Genomic DNA, 24,836 nt, shown 5'->3' with positions numbered 1-24,836 from the left:
GGAGCTCTTAGGACTGAGGAATGTTTCTCATGTGGGAAGTTCACATTCCTTTACAGAGCAAATATCAAGATGTGCGAGTGTGTTTCCTGCCAGAAAATGCTCTGCTGCTCTCTGCTGTTCAACATACAGTACTACACACACACACACACACACACACACACACACACACACACACACACACACACACACACACACTATCTATCTATCTATCTATCTATCTATCTATCTATCTATCTATCCATCACTCCATCCATCCATCTTTCTATCACACACACACACATAAAATCTATCTATTTATCTATCTATACATACACACACGCTCACATACAATTTATCTGTCTATCTATGTATCTGTCTGTTTGTCTGTCTGTCTGTCCGTCTGTCCATCCATACACACATCTTTCACTCTCATGTGTCTTCGTCCCTGTTGTGTTGTTTGTATTCGTAAAGTTCAGTCCGTATGATTAGATCACAGTCTTTGTATTTATTTCCAAATTAAACCACATTTAGTCTACAGTATACTCTACATATTCACATATAATATAAAAAATATATTATTTCCAAATCAGACCGCAGACACCACATAAACATCTGAAGATAACAATACAATCGCTACAGCACACGGAAGAGTTTAAGCATGCTTACACAACACACTTCACTCACATCATTAGTGCACAGAAGCAGAGAATTACAAGCAAGGTTAAGATTATTTCTGCCAGGTGATTTTTTTAATCTGGTCCTGTTAATGGTTTTATTCTCGATTTCTCCAAGTTTCATATCAAGCCTCATGAACACAATCTTTTCCCACTTGTTAACATCTCATGTTATTGTTTAGTACGGTTTAGAAGACAAAACACTGGAGTTGGTGTTAGTTGGTAAGATGAATCAAAAAGATCAGGAGAAAACAGGAAGAGGAAATCAAGTCACAAAAGCTGAAATCCACAATGGCATCCGAATGTGTTCATATCAGCCTCATATCAGTCTGTGTGTGTGTGTGTGTGTGTGTGTGGTTCAGTCAGGTGATATGGTGCGTCTGCGCAGGCAGCTGCAGGTCAGGCATTTCAGGATGTTCATGGTGATGTGCATTAGGGAGCCGAAGTTAAACAGCAGGTTGTAGAAGGTGTGTACTGACAGGCCTCCTGTCTCGTCTGCATACTTCATGGCAACGATGGGGGTGTACAGGCTGTTAGTGAGGTTCCTGAAGCGAGGGTTTCTCGACTCGATCACCTTCTTAGTGCACTACAGGGGGAAAAAACGTGTTAATTCTCTTTCTCTTGCTTTTACATTACATTGTATTCTATTAGACATCGGTATTGACTTCTTCCTGATTTCTTTCTAGGTTAAAGACTGGTGTTTAAATGTAGTGATCGAGATGTTGTTAACCCCCCCCCCCTTGTCAAGCACACCTGGAGGGCATTAACAGATGTTGATGCTAACTGCATTTCATTAGCTGTCTACTTTGACAGTGACACAATGAGAATTACGTGGAGTCTAATCTAAAGAAAATATGTTCTTGCATGGAGAAACAGCTATAGGGCAAATCATCTCTCGCCTTTAGGGAAGCCTATAGGGCACTGCATCTTGTGTTCTCAGTGGGAAGGCAGCCATTAGAGCACTTCATTATGGTGTCTAGGACATAAGGGCATGACAAAGGGTGCTTCATCAAGCTAATCAGACATGGGGTACCACCAGAGGGCACTTCACCATGTTGACTCAGGCATGGGGTAGCCTGAAGGGCACTTCATCAAGCTCATCAGACATGGGGTTCCGCCAGAGGGCACTTCATCAAGATCATCAGACATGGGTTACCCAAGAGGGCACTTCATGAACCTCATCACACATGGGGTACCCTAGAGGACACTTCATCAACCTCATCAGACATGGGGTACTTCATGATGCTTATTAGACATGGGGTATCCTAGAAGGCCTTTCATCATAGTTTCACAGACATGGGGTACCCTAGAGGGCACTTCATCATGATGTCTCAGGCATGGGGTACCCTAGATGGCACTTCATTATGGTTTCATTGACATGGTTTAATATTTTTAGAGGGCAGTTCATCATGGTTTCTTAGACATGGTGCACTCTAGAGGCATGTTTTCATGATGCATGTAGGAGCAGCAATCCATCTCATGTTTTTCATACTCATGGATGCCTATAAGGCACTTCATTTCACCATTGAAAGGACAATCACTAGGCCATGTCTTCATGTTTCTTCACTTGTAGGGGGAACAGAAATCTACAGGACACAGGAATCACATATTCTCTACCAGAAGGACACCCTAGAGGACACTTAATCATGGACACTTAATCATTCTATGGCATCTGGGCATCTTATTGGGAACTTCCCCATGGTTACTGAGACATGGGGTGTCCTAGAGTGGCACTTTCGTCATGGTGTCTGTGGCATATAGGCATCGTAGAGGGCACTTCCTAATGGTTTCTGTGGCATAGGGGCATCCTAGAATGCACTTCATCATGGTTTCTTGGACACTGGGGTACCCTAGATGGTATTTCATCACACTTTATTTCTTCTAAATTAGGTTCTATATAATATGATATGATATGATATAATATAATATAATATAATATAATATAATATAATATAATATAATATAATATAATATAATATAATATAATATAATATAATATAATATAATATAATAATTTTTGAGGTTAAATGTAGATGAGATGCAAAAAATGTAATGTTTCATGAGCAGAAACTGAAAACAAGAAAGCAGGCTTTAGAAAATTGACTTGTATCAAGGTTTGTAATTGCATCTTGGCACGTTAAATAGAAATGAAATGTAATGACAAGGTAATAACTCGAGCTTCTTCCCAAACAAGTGTTTAAACTTGTTTCTTTTACAGAGATTAATTATGGCCACGAATAACAAACACTCCAGACCACACCAGCGCTCTGGGCTTACTTTAGCTATGTCATCTGGCTTCTGCCCCATTGCCTCGAAGATATCGATGGAGGACGGTATGTACACGTCCTTGAAGTATCTCACTGTGTCTGCATCCGCTCCCGGAAACTCCATCCTGGCCACTTCTTCCATCATCTTCGCCTCAAACTCTGTGTGCACAGGTCCAGGCTCGATCAGAGACAACCTGTGGGACGAGAGGACATGGAAGAGTGTCCTTCTCACTTTATCGCCTTACGTAATGCATTTAGATCTTATGTAGCGGTATGAGGAGCCAGTATACAGACTTGACATTAAACTTCAGCAGCTGGACTGCCAAGCTTTCACAGAAACCCTCGATGGCAAACTTGGAGGCTGTGTAGACGTCATTAAACACTACGCCTGCGCAGACGGACACAAACATATGTTCTAAGGTATGAGAAGTTCAAGGTTACATCAGTCTGTAATGATGCTTTGAGACTAGAGATGGCACCAATTTGATTCCTGAGCTCTGTTATCAGACTGATACCTGGTGGATCAGACATCAGAGACAAAAAACAACAACAATTTTTTTTTAAAAATAGAAATGTTTCCATGCAGACTTAAATGTAGATTTAATATTAGGATAATTTTATAATAAGTTTATACTTTACTCTTAATTTCAGCTGCCATTTTGTATAAGTTGTTGAAGCGATACCGTTCAAAAGTTTGGGATCACTTGGAAATTTTAAAACCCATTCAAAAACATAATTAATCAGATGATTTTTAAAGAAAGCAACCATCAGTCCTCTGTTTAAGTCTCATGTAATGTTTGCTAATCCAAATGAATCATTTTAGAAGACTACACTCAGAAAGAAAGGTACAAAACTCTACCTTTTAAGGTACAAGTGGCTGTCCCTCGGGTGGCGCCCTGAAGGGTCCTATTTTGTCATACCTAATTACGTTTAGGGAACATAATTCTACCCTATGGACCTATTGTGTACCTTTAAAGGTACCATTCTTTTCCGATTGTTTTAGCACAGCTGAAAACTGTTGTACGGATGATAGGAGCACTAAAAGTGGCCTTCTTTAGGTTAGTTTAGTATCTGGAGCATCAGGAGTTGTGGGTTTGTTTACAGGCTCAACCTGGCCAGAAAGAAAGAACTTCCTTTCTTTACATGGGAAGAACTTATCTTTATCATGCTGTGAAATATTGGTTTTAAGCCAGAAGAGAAAAAGGAGTGGGAGACCCCCAAATGATTCCAAACTTTTGAATGGTAATGTATTTCTTTCATATATTTTGAGAAGCTTCTCCTTTAAAATTATTCTTAATTCATGATGATCAAATGGGCGTCGATATTCTTTATTTCTGTACCAGCACCCGAAAAGAAACGGTGATATGGTGCCATCTCTATTTGAGACACTCTGATGTTTTGAACATCACCCACATTACCCTGCATGCCCATGACGCTGCTCATGACGATGATGTGCCCCGCTCGCCGTCTCTTCATGTCGGGCATGATCTCTTTAATCATGCGCACTGTGCCAAAAAAGTTGGTCTCGAACACCATCTTCATCTGCTCCAGGCTGATGCTCTCCACGGGGCCGAGCAACCCTACGCCTGCGTTGTTTACTGCAGGGAGAGATGGAGAGGATGGAGGGCACGGTGACTGATTAACGAAACTGGGTCAAGGTCAGTGTGTGCTAAAGTTAATGTGTCACAGCCTTCTGTTATAGTCTATAGTCGTAAAGACTGTGACATGCAGTCGATAGCTGATGCCGGATGTTACAGATGAGACTTACTGAGGATGTCGATGTGTCTGTCTTTAACCGCGCTGATGCATTGCCTCACTGAGTCATCGCTGCACACATCCAGGGCTTGCAGCGTCAGGGTGTTTCCCAAAGCGTCTCCTGCTGCCTGCACCAGCTTCTCCTTCTTCTTCAGGTCTCGCATGGTGGCGATTACTTAAAGCCAAGGACAGAGAGAAAGAGAGAGGGAGAGACAGAAAGAGTCATTTGAGAGACATTTTGGCATGGACCTTAAGTCACTCAAAAAGGCATGGGGAAACTTTCTTGTGTTCAGACTCGGGTGGTACACATGCTTTCTTAGCTCCCTCTGACCGTTTTGGCTAATCACCTGCATGTAGCTTCACGCCTGTCATGTTTCTCTTAAGTAGAAAAGTCAGACCGTCTACTCAATAACCTCTAGACCACCACCTTTAAACAGAAGCATTTGCCTTTAAGTTAAAATGAAAATATATTAGGGACAGAAAATGCAGACTGAAAAAGCATGGGGAAAATATTAATTTATTTTTGCTCTTTGCTGTAAATGTAACATAAGACTAAAAAATATACAGTACATGACCGCAAAAAGACGAAAAACATTCATCATTAATAATCATTTCATTGAAGTCTAGCAAATAAATTTTGCTATTACATTGCTTCATGAATATTTGTAATTATCACATTAATAACTGCAAAAAATAGCACTTGATCCAGCATACTTTATTATTTCACATCTTATTTATTTATTTATTTATTTATTTATATTTTAGGCACTGAGAGATAATTTTCTTCACAATTTAATGAAGCCATAAGATACCTAAAATGCTTTTAATGAGCTATTTTGAGCTGTTGAATTAATAAAACAAAGGCAATTTATAACCTGATCCATTATATGTTCATGAATAAATCCGTCCTCGTCATAAACACAGTCTCTAATGAAGAAATTCACAGTGTGAATGTAACTCAAATCTGAATCCAGCCATTAGACCTTCCACAAACCCCTCTGTGTGTGTGTGTGTGTGTCTGTGTGAGTGTGTGTGTGTGTGTTTATGCAATAAATTGTTCTCAGTAGGTCCTTTGTATCTGTTTATTTCTCTCTCTCTCTCCCGCACACATACACTTTGTTTAGAGCGCACTGGCACTAATTACATTAGGGCTGGAAGATAAACAGTTGAGCCAAGCGGATAAGCGCTGAGCTGATCCCCTTCTGCACTTTGAACCTTTAAACATTAACCTAAAACACGCTGCCTCGTAGCCAGGAACACGTTTATCTGCAGAAGTCAGACAGGTCAGTCCACCATTAGCTGAAATATTATATGATGGGTCTGTAATTGATAATAAACAGAGCTGCTTTGGTAAATAGTTTAATGTAAATGATGCAATGTATAATGAAGTGTAAGAGTTAGGAAAGTTAGAAGTTTTTAGTATAATCATAATCACTGAGTGTAACTGGGGTCAGAAAAAGCCAGACATAATAATAATAATAATAATAATAATAATAGTCCCACATAATCTACCACATGATGCTAAGAAGCAGCAAGTACACAAAAAAACAAAGAGATTAACTTTTTAAAAAAAAAATCCCCTTCAGTTTTTGAGGTCTGTTTATTATTTAAAATTAATATTTAATATATATTAATTAATAAAATAATATTTAATAGTAGAACAGGTTCCTACATCACAGCTCCAGGATCCTATAAGTATAACCAATTCAATCAAATTTTATTTGTATAGAGCTTTTAACGATGGATATGGTATTTTCTTTTTATCTCTATTGGGGAAACCAGAGGCCAGGGTGGTGAGGAAAAACTCCCTGAGATTATATGAGGAAGAAACCTTGAGAGGAACCAGACTCAAAAGGGATCCTCATCCTCATCTTGGTGACACTGGAGGGTGTAATCTAACAGTGGCTGCTTAAGGCTCTGGGTTTCAAGGTTCAAGTCCAAGTACTGCCAAGCTGGCACTGTTAGACCCTTAACCCTCACTGCTTCAGCAGTGCTGTATCATGGCTGACCCTGTGCTCTGACCCTAACTTCCAAAGCTGGGATATGTGAAGGAAGAATTTCTCTGTGCTGTAATGTATATGCGACAAAATAAAGGGTTATTCTTCTCATTTCCATTTCATATTTCAACTGTATATAATATGTGGAATTGTGTAACCAAGAACTTTTGAGTGTTATTTCTGAATTCATTATAGAATTGAATGGAATGTGGTAGCTTAGTATTTAAGGTGTTAGACCACTGATAGGAAGGTTGTGAATTTGAATCCCAGGTCCACCAAAAGCTGCCACATGTTACATTTCATTTAGATTTGGAAAAGATGACTCAAAGTTGTAAGGATGAACTATTAAGTTTCAGAACAATGCAAAGCGGACATACTCCATAATAACATTCAGTCTTTTATGCCATAAGAGTTCATTCAACCCTCTGTGCGTTTATTCAACCCTTTTAGAGTGCATTCAACAAAGGTGTTAATGTAGTATAGCTGCAGGAATGAACTAATCCCTCCAGGATTTAGTGATTTTTGCAATCACAGATGTTAAGGAGAAATCAAGACTCCACAATATTCTGAGGAGCTTGCGATTATTCAAAATCAGTCAGCCATTGTGAGTTTATATATATATTATTATTAAGTTTGTGTGGTTCGCTGCCTCTGACTACTCCAATTATCCAATCAAAGGCCGGGAAATTGCTGACGTAATCGTATGCCTGCTAGATGGCCCCAGTGACGCCAACTCAAAATCTGATTGGTTAATGTAACAATTTCACTGCCACTTATTTTAAGCTACGGGTGCCTGCACTATTGATTCTGAAGGCCTTAAGTCAAATTTCTTTCACCCTGGCAACACATGATGTCAGCTACTGGCTGAAATATGATTGGATAAATACTCTTATCATATCATGAAGCAGCGCAGCCAAGAGAAAAGTTATGGAATGTAGAGAATAGACTATTGGGAATAATTTAATAACATTCATGGAAAAATATATTAAATATGCAAGTCAGTGATTCAGATCACTGCGGTTTAGGCCAGCAGAGAAGGCCTTGCTGACCCTGACGTCCCACCACTGATAGAAAGTCATTGTGTGTCTGTGTGTATGTGTCTTCACTGGTAGGAACCCTGTGCTTGTGATATCACCAACTCATATAGTTGTCAAGCTGCCACTACTGGGTTTCTGAGCAAGGACCTTAACCCTCAGTTGCTCAGTTGTATAAAATGAGATAGAAGATGTAAGTCGCTCTGGATAAGGGTGTCCGCTAAATGCTGTAAATGTTAATGTGTATCTATGTAAGCGGATGCTCGTGAACGGTCATGTTCACACAATGGCTTTTTAAAAAGTTTCAACATCATGTAGGATGTACTCTCCATTTTTCCATCACAACCTTGTGACAGCTTTCTGAATCAAACTCAGTTGTATAAAAGTGGAGGAAAGATAGAGATAAAATTTGTAAGTTGCTCTGGATAAGGAATGCTGTAAACATCAGTATGTTCTTCTTTTGTCAAAAGCATTCTTAAAGCTTTTCTGTATTTAAAAAATGTTCATAATACACTAAGTGTGAAAGACCTTCTGCTACAAAATGGTTATTGAGCCACGCTGTATTATAATAATAAATAAACGTGACTACATTCAATATATTTTTAGCCGCTCCATTAAGGTTTCTGTTTCCTGCAGTGCTTTGTGTGTTAATAACATGTTGCTCAGGTAGTCCTGGGATTTGAGCTCACAGCGTTTAGTGCAGAACCTTCTGTACTCAGCTTCCACTGCCTTGTTTACTGCAGAAGGGATTTAGCGAGCTTCCTGTCATTAATTACTCCGTTAAGCAGCTTTCTTCTTCTTCTTCTTCATCAAGCTGCTGGTTTGCTGTCTGGGAGCCTTTCTCATTTTTCAAAACACAAAAGTAAACACCGCGAGTGTGAATGTAGTGCTGACCAGAGTGAGTTTCTGATTCTGATTCTGTGAATGCGAATCAATCAGTATCACATTCATCACGAGAGACGTGAGAGTGCATTAAAGCCGACGCGAACAAACCGGGCACGGCTTTAACATGCTGCACCGAACAACCATGCTATTATCCCTGCTGTTATTGTGAAATAAGACTTAAGACGGATTAGATGTTGCTGAATGGGGTCTCGCAGGGATTGTTTTGTTCGGTTTAATTCCCTTCAGCCGGCACAGATCGTCTCCTGCTTTTTGCTGTGAAATGAGTGGAAGTGTATGTCGGAGTTATTTTTATCTACATTCAAGGTTACAATTACAGTGTGTGGTTGGTTAAAGCTCGCATTGATTTTAATTAACGTCTACTTGGATGAATGGAATTTTATGGTCATAAATGAACACCGTAGCTTGTACATTAACATCGGAACAATTCATTTAGGCTCAAGATGATGATTCAGAATTGTAAGAATGAACTATTGAGGTTCAGAACAACTCAAAGCTCCATAATAACATTCAGCCTTTAATGCTATAAGAGTTCATTCAACCCTGTGTGTGAATTTAACACTTCAGAACTGCAATCAACACGGGTGCTGATGTAGTATAGCTGCAAGAACGAACTAATCCCTCCAGGATTTTGTGATTTTTGTGATCACAGATGTTAAGGAGAAATCAAGACAACTCCACAATATTCCTAGGACCCTGCAGTTTTTCAAAATGACGCAGATTTTCTGCAGAGACACGCTTTTCCCTTCACGTGAGTGGAACTTAAATAGAGCTATAGTAGAAAGTCTACTAACATTTAATACTGAATTAGAATAATATCAGTAATAAAAACTGACAGAGCTGCTGTTAGGACAAAAACTCCTAAAACTGACTGTATATGACTGTACAAAGGACATTATTTATAATCACACTCTCTGGTGTTTATAATCATTTATAATCACACTCTCTGGTGTTTATAATCATTTATAATCACACTCTCTGGTGTTTATAATTATTTATAATCACACTCTCCGGTGTTTATAATCAGTTATAATCACACTCTCTGGTGTTTATAATCATTTATAATCACACTCTCTGGTGTTTATAATTATTTATAATCATACTCTCTGGTGTTTATAATTATTTATAATCACACTCTCCGGTGTTTATAATCATTTATAATCACACTCTCTGGTGTTTATAATCATTTATAATCACACTCTCTGGTGTTTATAATCATTTATAATCACACTCTCTGGTGTTTATAATCAGTTATAATCACACTCTCTGGTGTTTATAATCATTTATAATCACACTCTCTGGTGTTTATAATCAGTTATAATCACACTCTCTGGTGTTTATAATCATTTATAATCACACTCTCTGGTGTTTATAATCATTTATAATCACACTCTCTGGTGTTTATAATCAGTTATAATCACACTCTCTGGTGTTTATAATCATTTATAATCACACTCTCCGGTGTTTATAATCATTTATAATCACACTCTCTGGTGTTTATAATCATTTATAATCACACTCTCTGGTGTTTATAATCATTTATAATCACACTCTCTGGTGTTTATAATCATTTATAATCACACTCTCTGGTGTTTATAATCATTTATAATCACACTCTCTGGTGTTTATAATCATTTATAATCACACTCTCTGGTGTTTATAATCATTTATAATCACACTCTCTGGTGTTTATAATCATTTATAATCACACTCTCCGGTGTTTATAATCATTTATAATCACACTCTCTGGTGTTTATAATCAGTTATAATCACACTCTCTGGTGTTTATAATCATTTATAATCACACTCTCTGGTGTTTATAATCAGTTATAATCACACTCTCTGGTGTTTATAATCAGTTATAATCACACTCTCTGGTGTTTATAATCAGTTATAATCACACTCTCTGGTGTTTATAATCATTTATAATCATACTCTCTGGTGTTTATAATCATTTATAATCACACTCTCTGGTGTTTATAATCATTTATAATCACACTCTCTGGTGTTTATAATCATTTATAATCACACTACGGTGTTTATAATCATTTATAATCACACTCTCTGGTGTTTATAATTATTTATAATCACACTCTCCGGTGTTTATAATCATTTATAATCACACTCTCCGGTGTTTATAATCAGTTATAATCACACTCTCTGGTGTTTATAATCAGTTATAATCACACTCTCTGGTGTTTATAATCATTTATAATCACACTCTCTGGTGTTTATAATCATTTATAATCACACTCTCTGGTGTTTATAATCATTTATAATCACACTCTCTGGTGTTTATAATCATTTATAATCACACTCTCTGGTGTTTATAATCATTTATAATCACACTACGGTGTTTATAATCATTTATAATCACACTCTCTGGTGTTTATAATCATTTATAATCACACTCTCTGGTGTTTATAATCATTTATAATCACACTACGGTGTTTATAATCATTTATAATCACACTCTCTGGTGTTTATAATTATTTATAATCACACTCTCTGGTGTTTATAATCATTTATAATCACACTCTGAATTGAAAAACTAAATCAACACATGACCAATCAGAATAAAGAATTCAACAGCACTTTAGGATAAAAAAAGACTTTAAGAGTCAATTTATTCCTCAGGGGGTTAAATCTCCTCTCATCATGGCACCTGTTAGTGGGTGGGATATATTAGGTGAACATTTTGTCCTCAAAGTTGATGTTAGAAGCAGGAAAAATGGACAAGTGTAAGGATTTGAGCGAGTTTGATGAAGGATCAAATTGTGATGGCAGATAGACCACTGGATCAGAGCATCTCCAAAACTGCAGCTCTTGTGGGGTGTTCCCGGTCTGCAGTGGTCAGTATCTATCAAAAGTGGTCCAAGGAAGGCTGGCCCGTGTGATCCGATACAACAGATGAGCTACTGTTGCTCAAATTGCTGAAGAAATTAATGCTGGTTCTGATAGAAAGGGGTCAGAATACACAGTGCATCACAGTTTGTTGCGTATGGGGCTGCATAGACACAGACCAGTCGGGGTGCCCAAGTGGTCATAATGTTATGCCTGGTCAGTGTATGTGTTAATGTAACGTATTAAAAGAGTCTATCCAACCCTGTAGGTGTTAACTGAACTACGTCTGTGTCAAAATTACCTAAATAGGTGTTAAATAAGCACTTTAAGAGATATTCCAATCTGTGTTAAAGTGTTTATTTATCTATGTATGTGCTAAGATTAACAAAGCTGGTGTTTATTTGTCTCCTGAAGGGTTAATAAACCCTGTTGGACTATGTATGAGTAAAAATTAACATACAGGTGCTACTTCAATGTTAGAGCTACTCTTAATGGAAGAGTAAATTCAACCCTGTGTGTGTTAATAGAACACTTTAGGAGTTCATTCAGTATTATAGGTGTTAATTTGAACAATATAGGGGTTAAAATGAACCGTGTATGTTTTAATGTAATGTCTTTAGACTTCATTTATTAAATGAACACCTCTGTGTTTTAATTTATCCATGTCACTTTTAGTTTACCCTTGAAGAACTAATTAAATCATTTAGGTGTTAAATTAATACTTTAAAATGTTATTTTTTATGTTTTTATTTAATGCTTTGAGAGTTCATTTGGCCCTCTGTGCATTCATTTAACTATGGAGGTGTTAAAAATAACTATGTGGGCGTTAAGGGAAGGCTTAAGAGTTGATGGTTTCTTTGGATTTTTTTTCATTCAATCCTTTTGTGGATTACTTTAACTATGCAAGTGTTAAAATGACCTGTGTTTATTAATTTAACCCTTTAAATTCAATTCAATGCAATTTTATTTGTATAGTGCTTTTTAAACAATGGACATTGTCTCAAAGCAGCTTTACAGAACACAGGAAACATAGTCCTAGATGTTAGACAAAATCATCCCTAGTGAGCAAGCCTGAGGCGACAAGGAAAAACTCCCTTAGATGGTATGAGGAAGAAACCTTGAGACTTGAGACCAGACTCAAAAGGGAACCTCATCCTCATTTGGGTGACACTGGAGACTGTGATTATAAATGAAGTCTGCAGATGTTAATTAACTATGTAGGTGTTCAAATACACCATGTGGGTCTTTATTTATCTCTTGAAAGGCTCATTTAATCCTATAAATTTACCTGTGTTTGTGTCCAACTATGTAGGTGTTAATGCTTTAATGCTTAAATAGGCAACTAACTGTGTTGTTTTTCTTGTAACTATGTAAGTGCTAAGATTATCTGTGTAGCTGTTAATTTATTGCTTCAAGAGATAATTAATCCATGAGTGAGTTAATTTAACTATGCAGGTATTTAAATGAACTATGTGTGTGTTAATTTGACCCATTAAATAAAGTAATTGAAGCCTGCAGTTGCTGATGTAACTCTGTAGGTGTTGAAATATACAATGCTGGTGCTGATTTAACTGTTGACTGAAGTTCATTTAACCCTCCAGATGTTTAACCAGATGTACTACAAGGGTGTTGATGTAATGTGAGTTAGAGTTAACTACTCCTGTAGGTGTTAATTTACCTATGTAAGTGATAGTCAATCTTTCTGAAGGTCCAGCTACATAACATTACTTGTCTGTCTCATTTGTCTTTGGATAAAGGGGATCATCCAAATGCGGTCAATGTGGCTCTAAAATGAATAAAATAAATTTATAATAAATTTATAAATTAATTTGTCACATAAACAGGCCTTTTGACTGTCATAAAAAGGTTGAATAAATAATAATAAATAAATAATAGTTAGAAATAGCTAGAAATGGAATTATCTGTAAAGGGAAAATATATATTAAATATAAAATATATTTATTTATTTATTATTTAAATAAATAAATAAATTAATTAATTTAAATATATCGAAATTATTAAATACATTCTAAATATAAAATATTTATAAATTATATATATATATATATATATATATATATACAATACATATTTAAGTGATGTAAGTTAAATGTCTAGGCGTTAATTTAATGCCTTAAGAGTTCATTTATCCCTGTAGATGTTAAATTAGCAATCTGAATTTAATCTTTTAGGGGTTAATTAAATTTTTCCTATAGGTGTAGGTGTTCATTTAACACGTTCAAGTGTGTGTTGTATTTAACCCTTAATATAACTCTTGACTGAACTCTGAGGAGTGCACTAGTGTTCCAGATGAAGACTTCAGAGTGCACACACTCTCTCTCTCTTGTCCAGGTCTCCAACTTTGTCCTTTTCCCCAGCACACACTCGGGCGCATTAGACACGCCACTAAAGTCCACCACTGGCGGCCATAAAGGGCGCTTTGTGCCGGAGAAGTGGCTTGTTAAAGAACTGGCAGTGTCTTTATGAACTCCGCCGCATCGTCGTCCCCTAGAAACCGACCTTTCACATGCTAATCACCGCAAAACGGGATCCGCGAATTTAATCGGTGCAAAGATCGCGGTTCGGCTGCGCGCGCGCGAGAGCAAGTGAATCTGCGCGAGGATATGCCTGATGTCGACCTTTGGCGTGGAGCTAAACCTATAACCAGCAGCTCCTGCACAAGTGAAACTGGGCTCTAAATGCCAAAGTAGTTCCCATTCAGTTTCATTAAAATCTAAATGCAGGAAGTTTCTGAATTGTCTTTCTTTCTTTTATTTAAATTGAACGATATTTTTTTTTAAATATTCGCTTTCTGCTACATAAGAGAGTAAGAGTTTACCATAATAGCGCTTCTGCTCGTCTTTGGCCAATAGGACGGCGATCCGCAGCCCAATCCCGGAAGAACAGCCGGTAATGAGGACCACTCTCTGGCTCGCGCTCGCCATGACCACCTCGCGCGCTGCTGACTCTCCGCTCCTATCTCTCTCTTTTTCTTTCTCTTCTCTCTTTCACACGCGCGCACACACACACACATGCATATACACACACTCTGTCACTCTCTTTCTCTCCCTCTCTCTCTCACACACACACCGAGCTTAGTCACCGTGAGCTCAGAAACTAAAGCGGATCAGAACGCGAGGGGCCCGCGGGAGCGCGCGACACGGTCACATGGCCGAGAAAATGCGCGACCAATGATTAATGCGCACTCTAACAAGTACACCAAGGTCACGCTGTAAGTGTACAATTACTGATTGTGTCCTGCGTTCTCAGCACATCGGGGACACTCTGATGGAAGTGTGTGTTGTGTTGGTGGGAAGCGCGGCAGTGTTACACTTTCTTCTTTACATCCTGTAGAGGTGCAGTAACGTCTGAGGGCATCTTTTTTGTTTGGTGTGTGTGTGTGTGTGTGTGAAACTAATAACTCATCACTTTCATTTTTGAGTTGTTTGACACTGAGCTCGGATTCTTCCGGGTTCTGCAGTTTCCTCCTACATCCCCAAAACACTCCTATACTAGACTGTCTATACTTAACTGCTCCTAGGTGTGTGTGTGTGTGTGTGTATATGTGTGTGTATTAGACTGCCTATACTAAACTGCTCCTAGGTGTGTGTGTGTGTGTGTATATGTGTGTGTATTAGACTGCCTATACTAAACTGCTCCTAGGTGTGTGTGTGTGTGTGTATATGTGTGTGTATTAGACTGCCTATACTAAACTGCTCCTAGGTGTGTGTGTGTGTGTGTGTGTATATGTGTGTGTATTAGACTGGCTATACTAAACTGCTCCTAGGTGTGTGTGTATATGTGTGTGTATATGTGTGTGTATTAGACTGGCTATACTAAACTGCTCCTAGGTGTGTGTGTGTGTGTGTGTGTGTGTAAAACTCTAATAACTCTTCATCAGTTCTAGACTGGCTATACTAAATTTGTGTGTGTGTGTGTGTGTGTAAAACACTAATAACTCTTCATCACTGCAGTTTCCTCCTACATCCCCAAAACACTCCTATTCTGGCTATACTGGCTATACTAAATGTGTGTGTGTGTGTGTGTGTGTGCATAACTGTGATGGTTGAACCACCTTGCACTTGTACTAAGTGTTCTTTAAACAGACTCTGGATCCATGACGACCCTCAGAAGGTCATAAGGTGTCTGAAGTTGGTGTGATGAACCTAAACTTCCTGAAGTGAATTATTTCAACGATTACATCATAAAAAATTGTTTAGGGATGTTCAAGTCAATCTTTCTGAAGGTCCAGCTACATAACATACCTCGCCTGAATGAATGACTAACATGTCTGACCGGAACAAGAGTTCCCTCTTGACCTGACCAGTATCATGGACTCTGAAATACTGTTTATTTATTCTCACTTAAGCCTGATCCCATAAATATCTTCCTGCTCACACTGTTATCATTATTGTTTCGCACTTATGATATGTATTTGCTTCAGATTTTTCAAAATATAAACCAAACAGTCCTTTAAACCACTCAGTAGAGGTGACTCGGTGGCAGAGACTCAGTTGGTCACAGTTTGGTCTCTGAGCATGATCCTTAACCCTTGAGCATGGCCTTGAGCATGATCCTTAACCCTCAACTGCACACTTGAATCCTGTCTCATTTGTAAGTCTCTTTGGATGAAAGGGATCAACCAAATGTGATAAATGTGGCTCCAAAATGAATAAAAGTAATTTAAATAAAAATTTCATTTGTCACACACACATGAATAGAATTATCTACACAAATGGAATTATCTGTAAAGGGAAAAATATATAGAAATCTAAATAAAATATATAAATTTTTTTATATATAATTTTATATATATAAAATCATTCTGAAAAAAACAAATATATAGAGTATAAATATAGAGAAAAATTATATGTGTGTGTGTGTGTGTATAAAGTGCAGATGTGTGCAGTTAATATACACTGATCAGCCATATCATTATGACCACTGAGAGGTGCTGTGAATAAGACTGATGATCTCCTCATCATGGCACCTGTTAGTGGGTGGGATATATTAGGCAGCAAGTGAACATTTTGTCCTCAAAGTTGATGTTAGAAGCAGGAAAAATGGACAAGTGTAAGGATTTGAGCGAGTTTGACGAAGGATCAAATTGTGATGTCTAGACCACTGGATCAGAGCATCTCCAAAACTGCAGCTCTTGTGGGGTGTTCCCGGTCTGCAGTGGTCAGTATCTATCAAAAGTGGTCCAAGGAAGGAACAGTGGTGAACCGGTGACAGGGTCATGGGTGACCAAGGCTCATTGATGCACGTGGGGAGTGAAGGCTGGCCCGTGTGATCCGATCCAACAGACGAGCTACTGTTGCTCAAATTGCTGAAGAAGTTAATGCTGGTTCTGATAGAAAGGGGTCAGAATACACAGTGCAGGACGGGTCAGGGCTGTTTTGGCAGCAAAAGGGGGACCAACACCAAATTAGGCAGGTGGTCATAATTTTATGCCTGCTCAGTGTGTGTGCTAATGTGTGCAAAAATCTGGCATTAAATGTTAGAGATAAATAACAACTTTAAACATTAGAATTGTTTCTATGTCTCTATACTTTTGTAAAGCTGCTTTGAGACAATATCCATTGTTAAAAGCACTATACAAATAAATTGAATTGAATTGAATTAATGAGGTGGTCTTTCTTTGTCCCGCAAACTTTAAGCTCAGTGTCCGAGGATGTGTAGAGAAGTAAAGCTGCAGTAATTTTGTCTTGTGCAGGGAAACTAAAGTCCACTTGTTTTTGTTGTCGACTCTCTAGTCTCTGGTCCAGTGAGCTTCCTTCAGTTAAACACGTGTGATTTGATAAAAAATCAGAGGATCTGCTACACAAACTGAGATGGGTTATGTTTAGAATCGCTATGAACTTCCTTCAAAAAAATGTTAATCAGCTCTGCGACTGTACTTTGTCATGTACTTGGTTCTGTGTGCTGAAATACTCATACAGCATCTGGACCTCAGAAATCACCAAAAAGAGACATCTTAGCAAATCAAAATATCATATTTAATAAAAATGAACTAGCAATTCTTATTTAAAAAAATGGCAAGAAACCAATTCTAAGATTATTGAACCTATTTCTAGATATATTGTACAATTTAATGCTAATTCATTTCTAGACTGAAACAAGATTAGCTGGCAATATAGAATAATAAAACAAAGTTTAGAAATAGAAAAATGCCTATAAAAATAGCATTAATAATCTTTATTATTTAATATTTGGTTTATTGCAGTCTTATTTTTTTTACTGTCTTTTTATTTGTAGTGATTTATCTTATGTAATCAGTGGTTACCTCACTAGCCTTTCTTTCTTTTTCTTCCTCAAAATAAATAAGACAAGAAAACACAAGCAGCTTGTCAAGAAACTGAGTCCTGAAGACTTTCTTGTTTTTCTTTAAAAAGCTCTCCTATGGGACTCTGACTCTTTCCGTAAATGTTAATAAACATTTTGTCACGGAAAACTTCACCCTATCACCGATTATATGGTTTCTCTCTTTCTTCTATGATGTTTTTTTGTTTTCAAACCTGTTATACGAAGACCTTCTGACCAGATTGATGAGGTCATTTATCAACAATCCAGATGTTTCTCCAATAAGATTTGAAATGCATAGAATCCTTAAAAAAGCAGTGATTGTGTCGAATAAAAGCCTTTACACAGACACATAAGGTGAATTGATCCGTGAGGGTTAAAGTGAGGGAGAGAGAGAGAGAGAGAGGGAGAGAGAGAGAGGTGAAAACGACACAGTCACATGCAATCCTGTGTGAAATTGAGATTAATTAAGTGGACTTGAGTCCGAGCGCAGACTGACAGAAGCTATTGTCCTCCTGAAGCAGCTCATTTACGCCCCGAAACTTTTCAGCATTCTTCTCTTTCATTCGCAACACAGAAGGCCACTGTCAAATCACACACCCACCCCGGAGCCAAGCGGAGCAGGGAGCGAAGAAGAGCCTGCAGCGCCCCCTGCTGTCTCACCACACTGCAGGAGGATCTGCTCATGGATCGAATTTATTTACTTCACTAACATCTTTCATTCAGATTAACCTTCATATTGTCTTCCTGTTGACCTTGCAATGGTTTGTTCTCTGATTTAACCGTTTTTAAAGCATGAAATGATCTTACCCTTTTTAATTTTTAAACTTAATTTACACTTACCAGAATATCTACAATTTCTTTTGTCATTTATGATCCATAGACATCATTTATATAAAATAAAACCACGTTTCTGAGAGGAAAATAGATCAAATTTGTCCCCAAGGAAAATATGAGGTTTTATAGTAAATGGTAAAGAAGAAAGAAAGTAAAAGAGTCGATCTAATGAGTAACGAATGAGTTTGACTCTCAGACACGTGTGAAATCCGTGGCAGTATTAAAGCTGATAATATGTGCAGTGGGATTTGTTTGTCCAGCCCTAAAAGAAGCACAAGATGTTCAGGTGCCTGTGATGGAGTCACTGAGCCCTAAGAGGTCACACACTCAAGCCAGGACTTGCTGCGTGTGTGTGTGTGTGTGTGTGTGCACTGACTGTTGCCCAAGCTGCAAAGCAATAAAACTGAGTTGTAACATAAGAAGGAGGGGAAAAAAAAGGGAACACAGTCAAACACATTCATGCATGCACAATGAAGCCTCTTCACCCCTCACTTCCCTGCCCTGTGCACATGTACCGAGGATTCCCTCCTGCCCCGGGGCTCATTAAAATAAAAACAACATTAGGAAGGACTTAGGACGTCTCTCTCTGAAGCAGGGATCGAATAAAAATTCCTAAAAAGGCTCAAGTGCTCATGTGAAAATGTTTAATTTTGTAGAATCAGAGAAAAATAAATAAATAAATAAATAAATAAATAAATAAATAAATAAATAAATAAATAAATAAATAAATGAATGAATGAATGAATGAATGAATGAATGAATGAATGAATGAATGAATGAATGAATGAATGAATGAAAAGTGGGAAGTAATGTTGAGATTAAACTTTGACCCACTGTAGAATAAAATAAAACAGATAGAATCCAATCCACTTCCAGTAGAATAGAATACAAAATCTAATAGATCTTTTCTATGAGATAGATATAGAATAGATAGGTCTACAAATAGAATGGAATATATAGAATACAACAAAAAATCTGATTTAAAGAAATCTGATAAAATAGAATAGAATAAACATCTCATAAAAATGAATGTAACTAGTCTGTAATAGCTCACTGGAAGAGAATAAAACAAAACAATACAATAAAGAATGATAGAATTATACAGCAGAATACAATATATATCTAATAGAATGGAATAGATGAAACAAATAGATGAGACTCCTAATCAAACAGAACAGAGTAGGGCAGACATGAATAGAATCCAACAGAATATGATAGAATTGACCTCTAAGAGAAGAAAAGTGAATATCATAGATCACAGAATCGAATTTAAGAGAAGGTAAATTCTAATAGGATAATAATAATAATAATAATAATAATAATAATAATAGAAAGTCTAATAGAATAGAATTGCAAAGAATAAAACAGAACAGCATAGCATAGACTAGCATAGCATAGCATAGAATAGAATAAGATATGATATGATAAGAAGGTATAGAATGTTACATTATAATACAATATGAAAAGAAGGAAATAGAATAGGTCTAATAGAATAGAATTCTAGTCGAACAGAATAGAAAGTAATAATAATAACATCAAAATTGTTATTATTATTAATCACATTATTATTTAATTTAATTTAATTTTATTAACAACAGTTTTTTTCCCATTTGTTACGCACATTAGGTTAGATTATTATGACAATCAGACCATCTTCCTTAAGTGCCTTTCACTTGCCTGAGAAAAAAAGTAGGCACTGCATGTGTGTGTGTGTGTGTGTGAGAGAGACAGAAAGAGAGAGAGAGATTAGACAGATGAATAGGGGATTAGACAGAAAATATCCTTTCCTTTAAGTCATACTAAATTAGACAGTAAGAGTGAGATATGAGACGTTTTCTTGTCTTATTACGTCTCGTTGCATCAGATCCACGGCTGCACACGCAGTTTTGCTTAAAGATCGTCTAAATGTGACCCCTGACCTTGCAGCAGTGACCTGAAACTTCAGCTCTGGTGATGCCTGCAGCCACAGAGAGATCGCTTTCTTTCACGAGGAACAGTCTCATAATCTGCATTGAAAAATGTAAAAATTCCTAAAACATGTTTAATGTCCGAAGTTGGCTTCTTTAGCAAGAATAGTGCTGGTGCTACGAGGCTGATGGCACTAACAAGCAACAGACACCAATGAAGATATTATGCTTCAGACTTTAACATTACATCTAGCCATTACTGATGTGCATCAGATATCAATATTATCATCTATAATTCAACCTACAGATTGTTTGAAGTTTATGTTCATCTAATTATGGATGGTATTTATAAATGATCGTTTTTTCCCTCAGAAATGCCGAACCAGAGGCTAGAGATCACGCTGCGATCCAAGTGTGAAGCTGAAGCATGTTTCTGATGTTTAAGTCATTTTAAACGTCTATATTTATCTTATATTATTACCTCAAGCTTCAAAGTAGGAACAACATGAATGCCTCCATGAAAGCTTGGACTAAACTAGCAACAATCGCTAGCTAGCTTTATCAATGATGATGTATTTACTTCCTCAAAACAACAAGTGTTAAAGATTTAACTGACTGATGTGTCTGTATATATCGAGCAGGAGGAAAGATGAAACAATGAAGTCATGCTTCATTTAGTGCTGATGAGGTGAACAGTCATGTTGATATGACACCATAAGAGCTTAAGACTAAAGACAGTTCCTGATTTTTCAAATAGGAATTCCTAGTTTGTTTGTTTTTCCTAGTTGGAACTTGGAAATTCTTAATTACAAGCTTTTGTCGAAGGCAAATTCTGATGCAGGTCGTAATTTCCATCCTAAAAGAAAATACCCCTCCTGAACACAGAACAACCTTGAGTTCAGTAAGTCACGTTAAATCAACATGGCCGCTCACTGGATCAACTGTAAACAAAACAACACTTTAACTTCAGAGTTCCATTTAAGATTCTTGTATTTGTGCACAAAATGACTCGTGACTCTATCTGTCATCTCCTTCAGCTGTATAAAGTGATCACTAATATCACAGAGTCAGCTTCTGTTAGCTGTAGCTGCTTCCTCTCTGGAACAGTTTACCTTATATAACATCTGAGCCTCTACAACATGCTAGGTTTTAGACTTATACTTAACGTCTGATTTATTTTCAGTAATTATGCAATAGTGTTGTTTTGTGATCTCTGAATAAAGTTTGATTTTACTTGACATCTCATGTATATACTTACCTTTAAACAAGTTACTCTGTATATACATTGACTTTATAGTTCATTGTTTTGAGGAGGAGAAAATACACTTTTTCCCTTCAATGTATAGTTCAAAACGAGTTCCTCTGTATATACTTACCTTTAAACAGCTTACACTGTATATACCTACCATTAAATGAGATGTACTGTATATCTCCTTCTTCTTCTTTCGGCTTTTCCCTTCAGGGGTCTCCACAGCGAATCATCTCTCTCCACCTATCTTCTGCATCCTCAACTCTTGCACCCACTAGCTTCATATCCTCTTTTATTCCATCCATATACCTCCTCTTAGACCTTCCTCTTTGCCTCCTTCCTGGCAGCTCCATGTCCAACATTCTCCTACCAGTATACTCACTCTCCCTCCTCTGAACATGTCCAAACCATCTTAACCTGTCCTCTCCCTAACTTCTTCCCCCAAACGTCCGACATGAGCCGTCCCTCTGATGTACTCGTTTCTAATCCTGTCCAACCGTGTCACACCCAAAGAGAGATTAGATGTACTGTATATACCTACCTTTAAATGAGATATGCTGTATATACTGACTCTATAGTTCACTGTTTTAAGGAGATGAAAATACAACACTTTTTTGCCCCAATTTGTAGCTCAAATCGAGTTATACTGTATATACTTACCTTTAAACGAGTTCCTCTGTATATACGCACCTTTGATCAATTAACTCTGCATGTACTTTCCTTAAAATGAGTTACTCTGTATATACTTACCTTTAAACTTACACTGTACAGCTCTGGAAAAAAATAAGAGACCACTGCAAAATAATGAGTTTCTTATGTTTTTTTCCTTACAGGTTCATGTATTGGTGAGATGAACAGTTTTGTTTCATTTTTTGTGAACTGCTGACAATGTTTCTCCTAAATTCAAAATATAACTGTTGTTATTTAGAGTGTACCGACTTACGCTGTATGTACTTACCTTTAATCGAGTTACTCTGTATGTACTTACCTTGAACCGACTTACGCGGTATGTACTTACCTTGAACCGACTTATGTGGTATGTACTTACGCGGTATGTACTTACCTTGAACCGACTTACGCGGTATGTACTTACCTTGAACCGACTTACGTGGTATGTACTTACGCGGTATGTACTTACCTTGAACCGACTTACGCGGTATGTACTTACCTTTAATCGAGTTACTCTGTATGTACTTACCTTGAACCGACTTACGCGGTATGTACTTACCTTGAACCGAGCTACGCGGTATGTACTTACCTTTAAAAGACTTACGCGGTATGTACTTACCTTGAACCGACTTACGCGGTATGTACTTACCTTGAACCGAGCTACGCGGTATGTACTTACGTGGTATGTACTTACGCGGTATGTACTTACCTTGAACCGACTTACGCGGTATGTACTTACCTTGAACCGAGCTACGCGGTATGTACTTACCTTGAACCGAGCTACGCGGTATGTACTTACCTTGAACCGAGCTACGCGGTATGTACTTACCTTGAACCGAGCTACGCGGTATGTACTTACCTTTAAAAGACTTACGCGGTATGTACTTACGCGGTATGTACTTACCTTGAACCGACTTACGCGGTATGTACTTACCTTGAACCGACTTACGCGGTATGTACTTACCTTGAACCGACTTACGCGGTATGTACTTACCTTGAACCGACTTACGCGGTATGTACTTACCTTGAACCGACTTACGTGGTATGTACTTACGCGGTATGTACTTACCTTGAACCGACTTACGTGGTATGTACTTACGCGGTATGTACTTACCTTGAACCGACTTACGTGGTATGTACTTACGCGGTATGTACTTACCTTGAACCGACTTACGCGGTATGTACTTACCTTTAATCGAGTTACTCTGTATGTACTTACCTTGAACCGACTTACGCGGTATGTACTTACCTTGAACCGAGCTACGCGGTATGTACTTACCTTTAAAAGACTTACGCGGTATGTACTTACCTTGAACCGACTTACGCGGTATGTACTTACCTTGAACCGACTTACGCGGTATGTACTTACCTTGAACCGAGCTACGCGGTATGTACTTACCTTGAACCGACTTACGCGGTATGTACTTACCTTGAACCGACTTACGCGGTATGTACTTACCTTGAACCGACTTACGCGGTATGTACTTACCTTGAACCGACTTACGCGGTATGTACTTACCTTGAACCGACTTACGCGGTATGTACTTACCTTGAACCGACTTACGCGGTATGTACTTACCTTGAACCGACTTACGCGGTATGTACTTACCTTGAACCGACTTACGCGGTATGTACTTACCTTTAATCAAGTTACTCTGTATGTACTTACCTTGAACCGACTTATGCGGTATGTACTTACCTTTAATCAAGTTACGCGGTATGTACTTACCTTTAATCGAGTTACTCTGTATGTACTTACCTTTAAAAGACTTACGCGGTATGTACTTACCTTGAACCGACTTACGCGGTATGTACTTACCTTGAACCGACTTACACTGAATGTCCTTACCTTTAAACGACTTACGCTGAATGTCCTTACCTTTAAACGACTTACGCTGAATGTCCTTACCTTTAAACGACTTACGCTGAATGTACTTACCTTTAATTGAGTTAGACTGTATATACACTTACCTTTAATCGAGTTATACTTACCATTAATCGAGTTACTCTGTATATACTTACCTTTAATTGAGGAGTTCACCAGAGCTTCACAGACTGCCATTGGAATCCTCTTCCACTCCTCCATGATGACATCACAGAGCTGGTGGATGTTAGAGACCTTGTGCTCCACCTTAGGGTTTAGGTCTGGAGACTTGGCCAGTCCATCACCTTTACCCTCAGCTTCTTTAGCAAGGCAGTGGTCATCTTGGAGGTGTGTTTGGGGTCGTTATCATGTTGGAATACTGCCCTGCGGCCCAGTCTCCGAAGGGAGGGGATCATGCTCTGCTTCAGTATGTCACAGTACATGTTGGCATTCATGGTTCCCTCAATGAACTGTAGCTCCCCAGTGCCGGCGGCACTCATGCAGGCCCAGACCATGACACTCCCACCACCATGCTTGACTGTAGGCAAGACACA

General features: G+C 37.9%; 1 protein-coding gene across 1 annotated transcript; it reads right to left on the bottom strand.

Moving 5' to 3' along the window:
• Positions 1 to 469: 469 nt before the first annotated feature.
• On the bottom strand, positions 470 to 14,594 carry rdh8a (retinol dehydrogenase 8a). The gene is made up of 6 exons (XM_058378140.1): positions 14,293 to 14,594; positions 4,689 to 4,850; positions 4,339 to 4,518; positions 3,215 to 3,308; positions 2,931 to 3,114; positions 470 to 1,239 (listed from the first exon to the last, which is right to left on the bottom strand). Exons 1-6 carry the CDS (start codon positions 14,396 to 14,398, stop codon positions 1,012 to 1,014), a joined length of 954 nt encoding a protein of 317 aa, XP_058234123.1. The 5' UTR covers positions 14,399 to 14,594; the 3' UTR covers positions 470 to 1,011.
• Positions 14,595 to 24,836: the final 10,242 nt, after the last annotated feature.

Source organism: Hemibagrus wyckioides, linkage group LG24, assembly GCF_019097595.1.
Source record: "Hemibagrus wyckioides isolate EC202008001 linkage group LG24, SWU_Hwy_1.0, whole genome shotgun sequence".
In the NCBI taxonomy this organism is placed as follows: domain Eukaryota; kingdom Metazoa; phylum Chordata; class Actinopteri; order Siluriformes; family Bagridae; genus Hemibagrus; species Hemibagrus wyckioides.
The sequence above is the reverse complement of the archived record's forward strand: the minus strand, read 5'-3'. Positions and strand labels throughout refer to the sequence as shown.

Coding starts and splice junctions, on each gene's coding strand:
- rdh8a (XM_058378140.1), bottom strand. CDS start 14,398: ATGGCGAGCGCGAGCCAGAGAGTGGTCCTCATTACCGGCTGTTCTTCC. Junction 4,851..14,292: donor CGAGCAGAAGCGCTATTATG/GTAAACTCTTAC, acceptor CTTGGCTTTAAG/TAATCGCCACCATGCGAGAC. Junction 3,309..4,338: donor CAGCGTCATGGGCATGCAGG/GTAATGTGGGTG, acceptor CCGTCTGCGCAG/GCGTAGTGTTTAATGACGTC.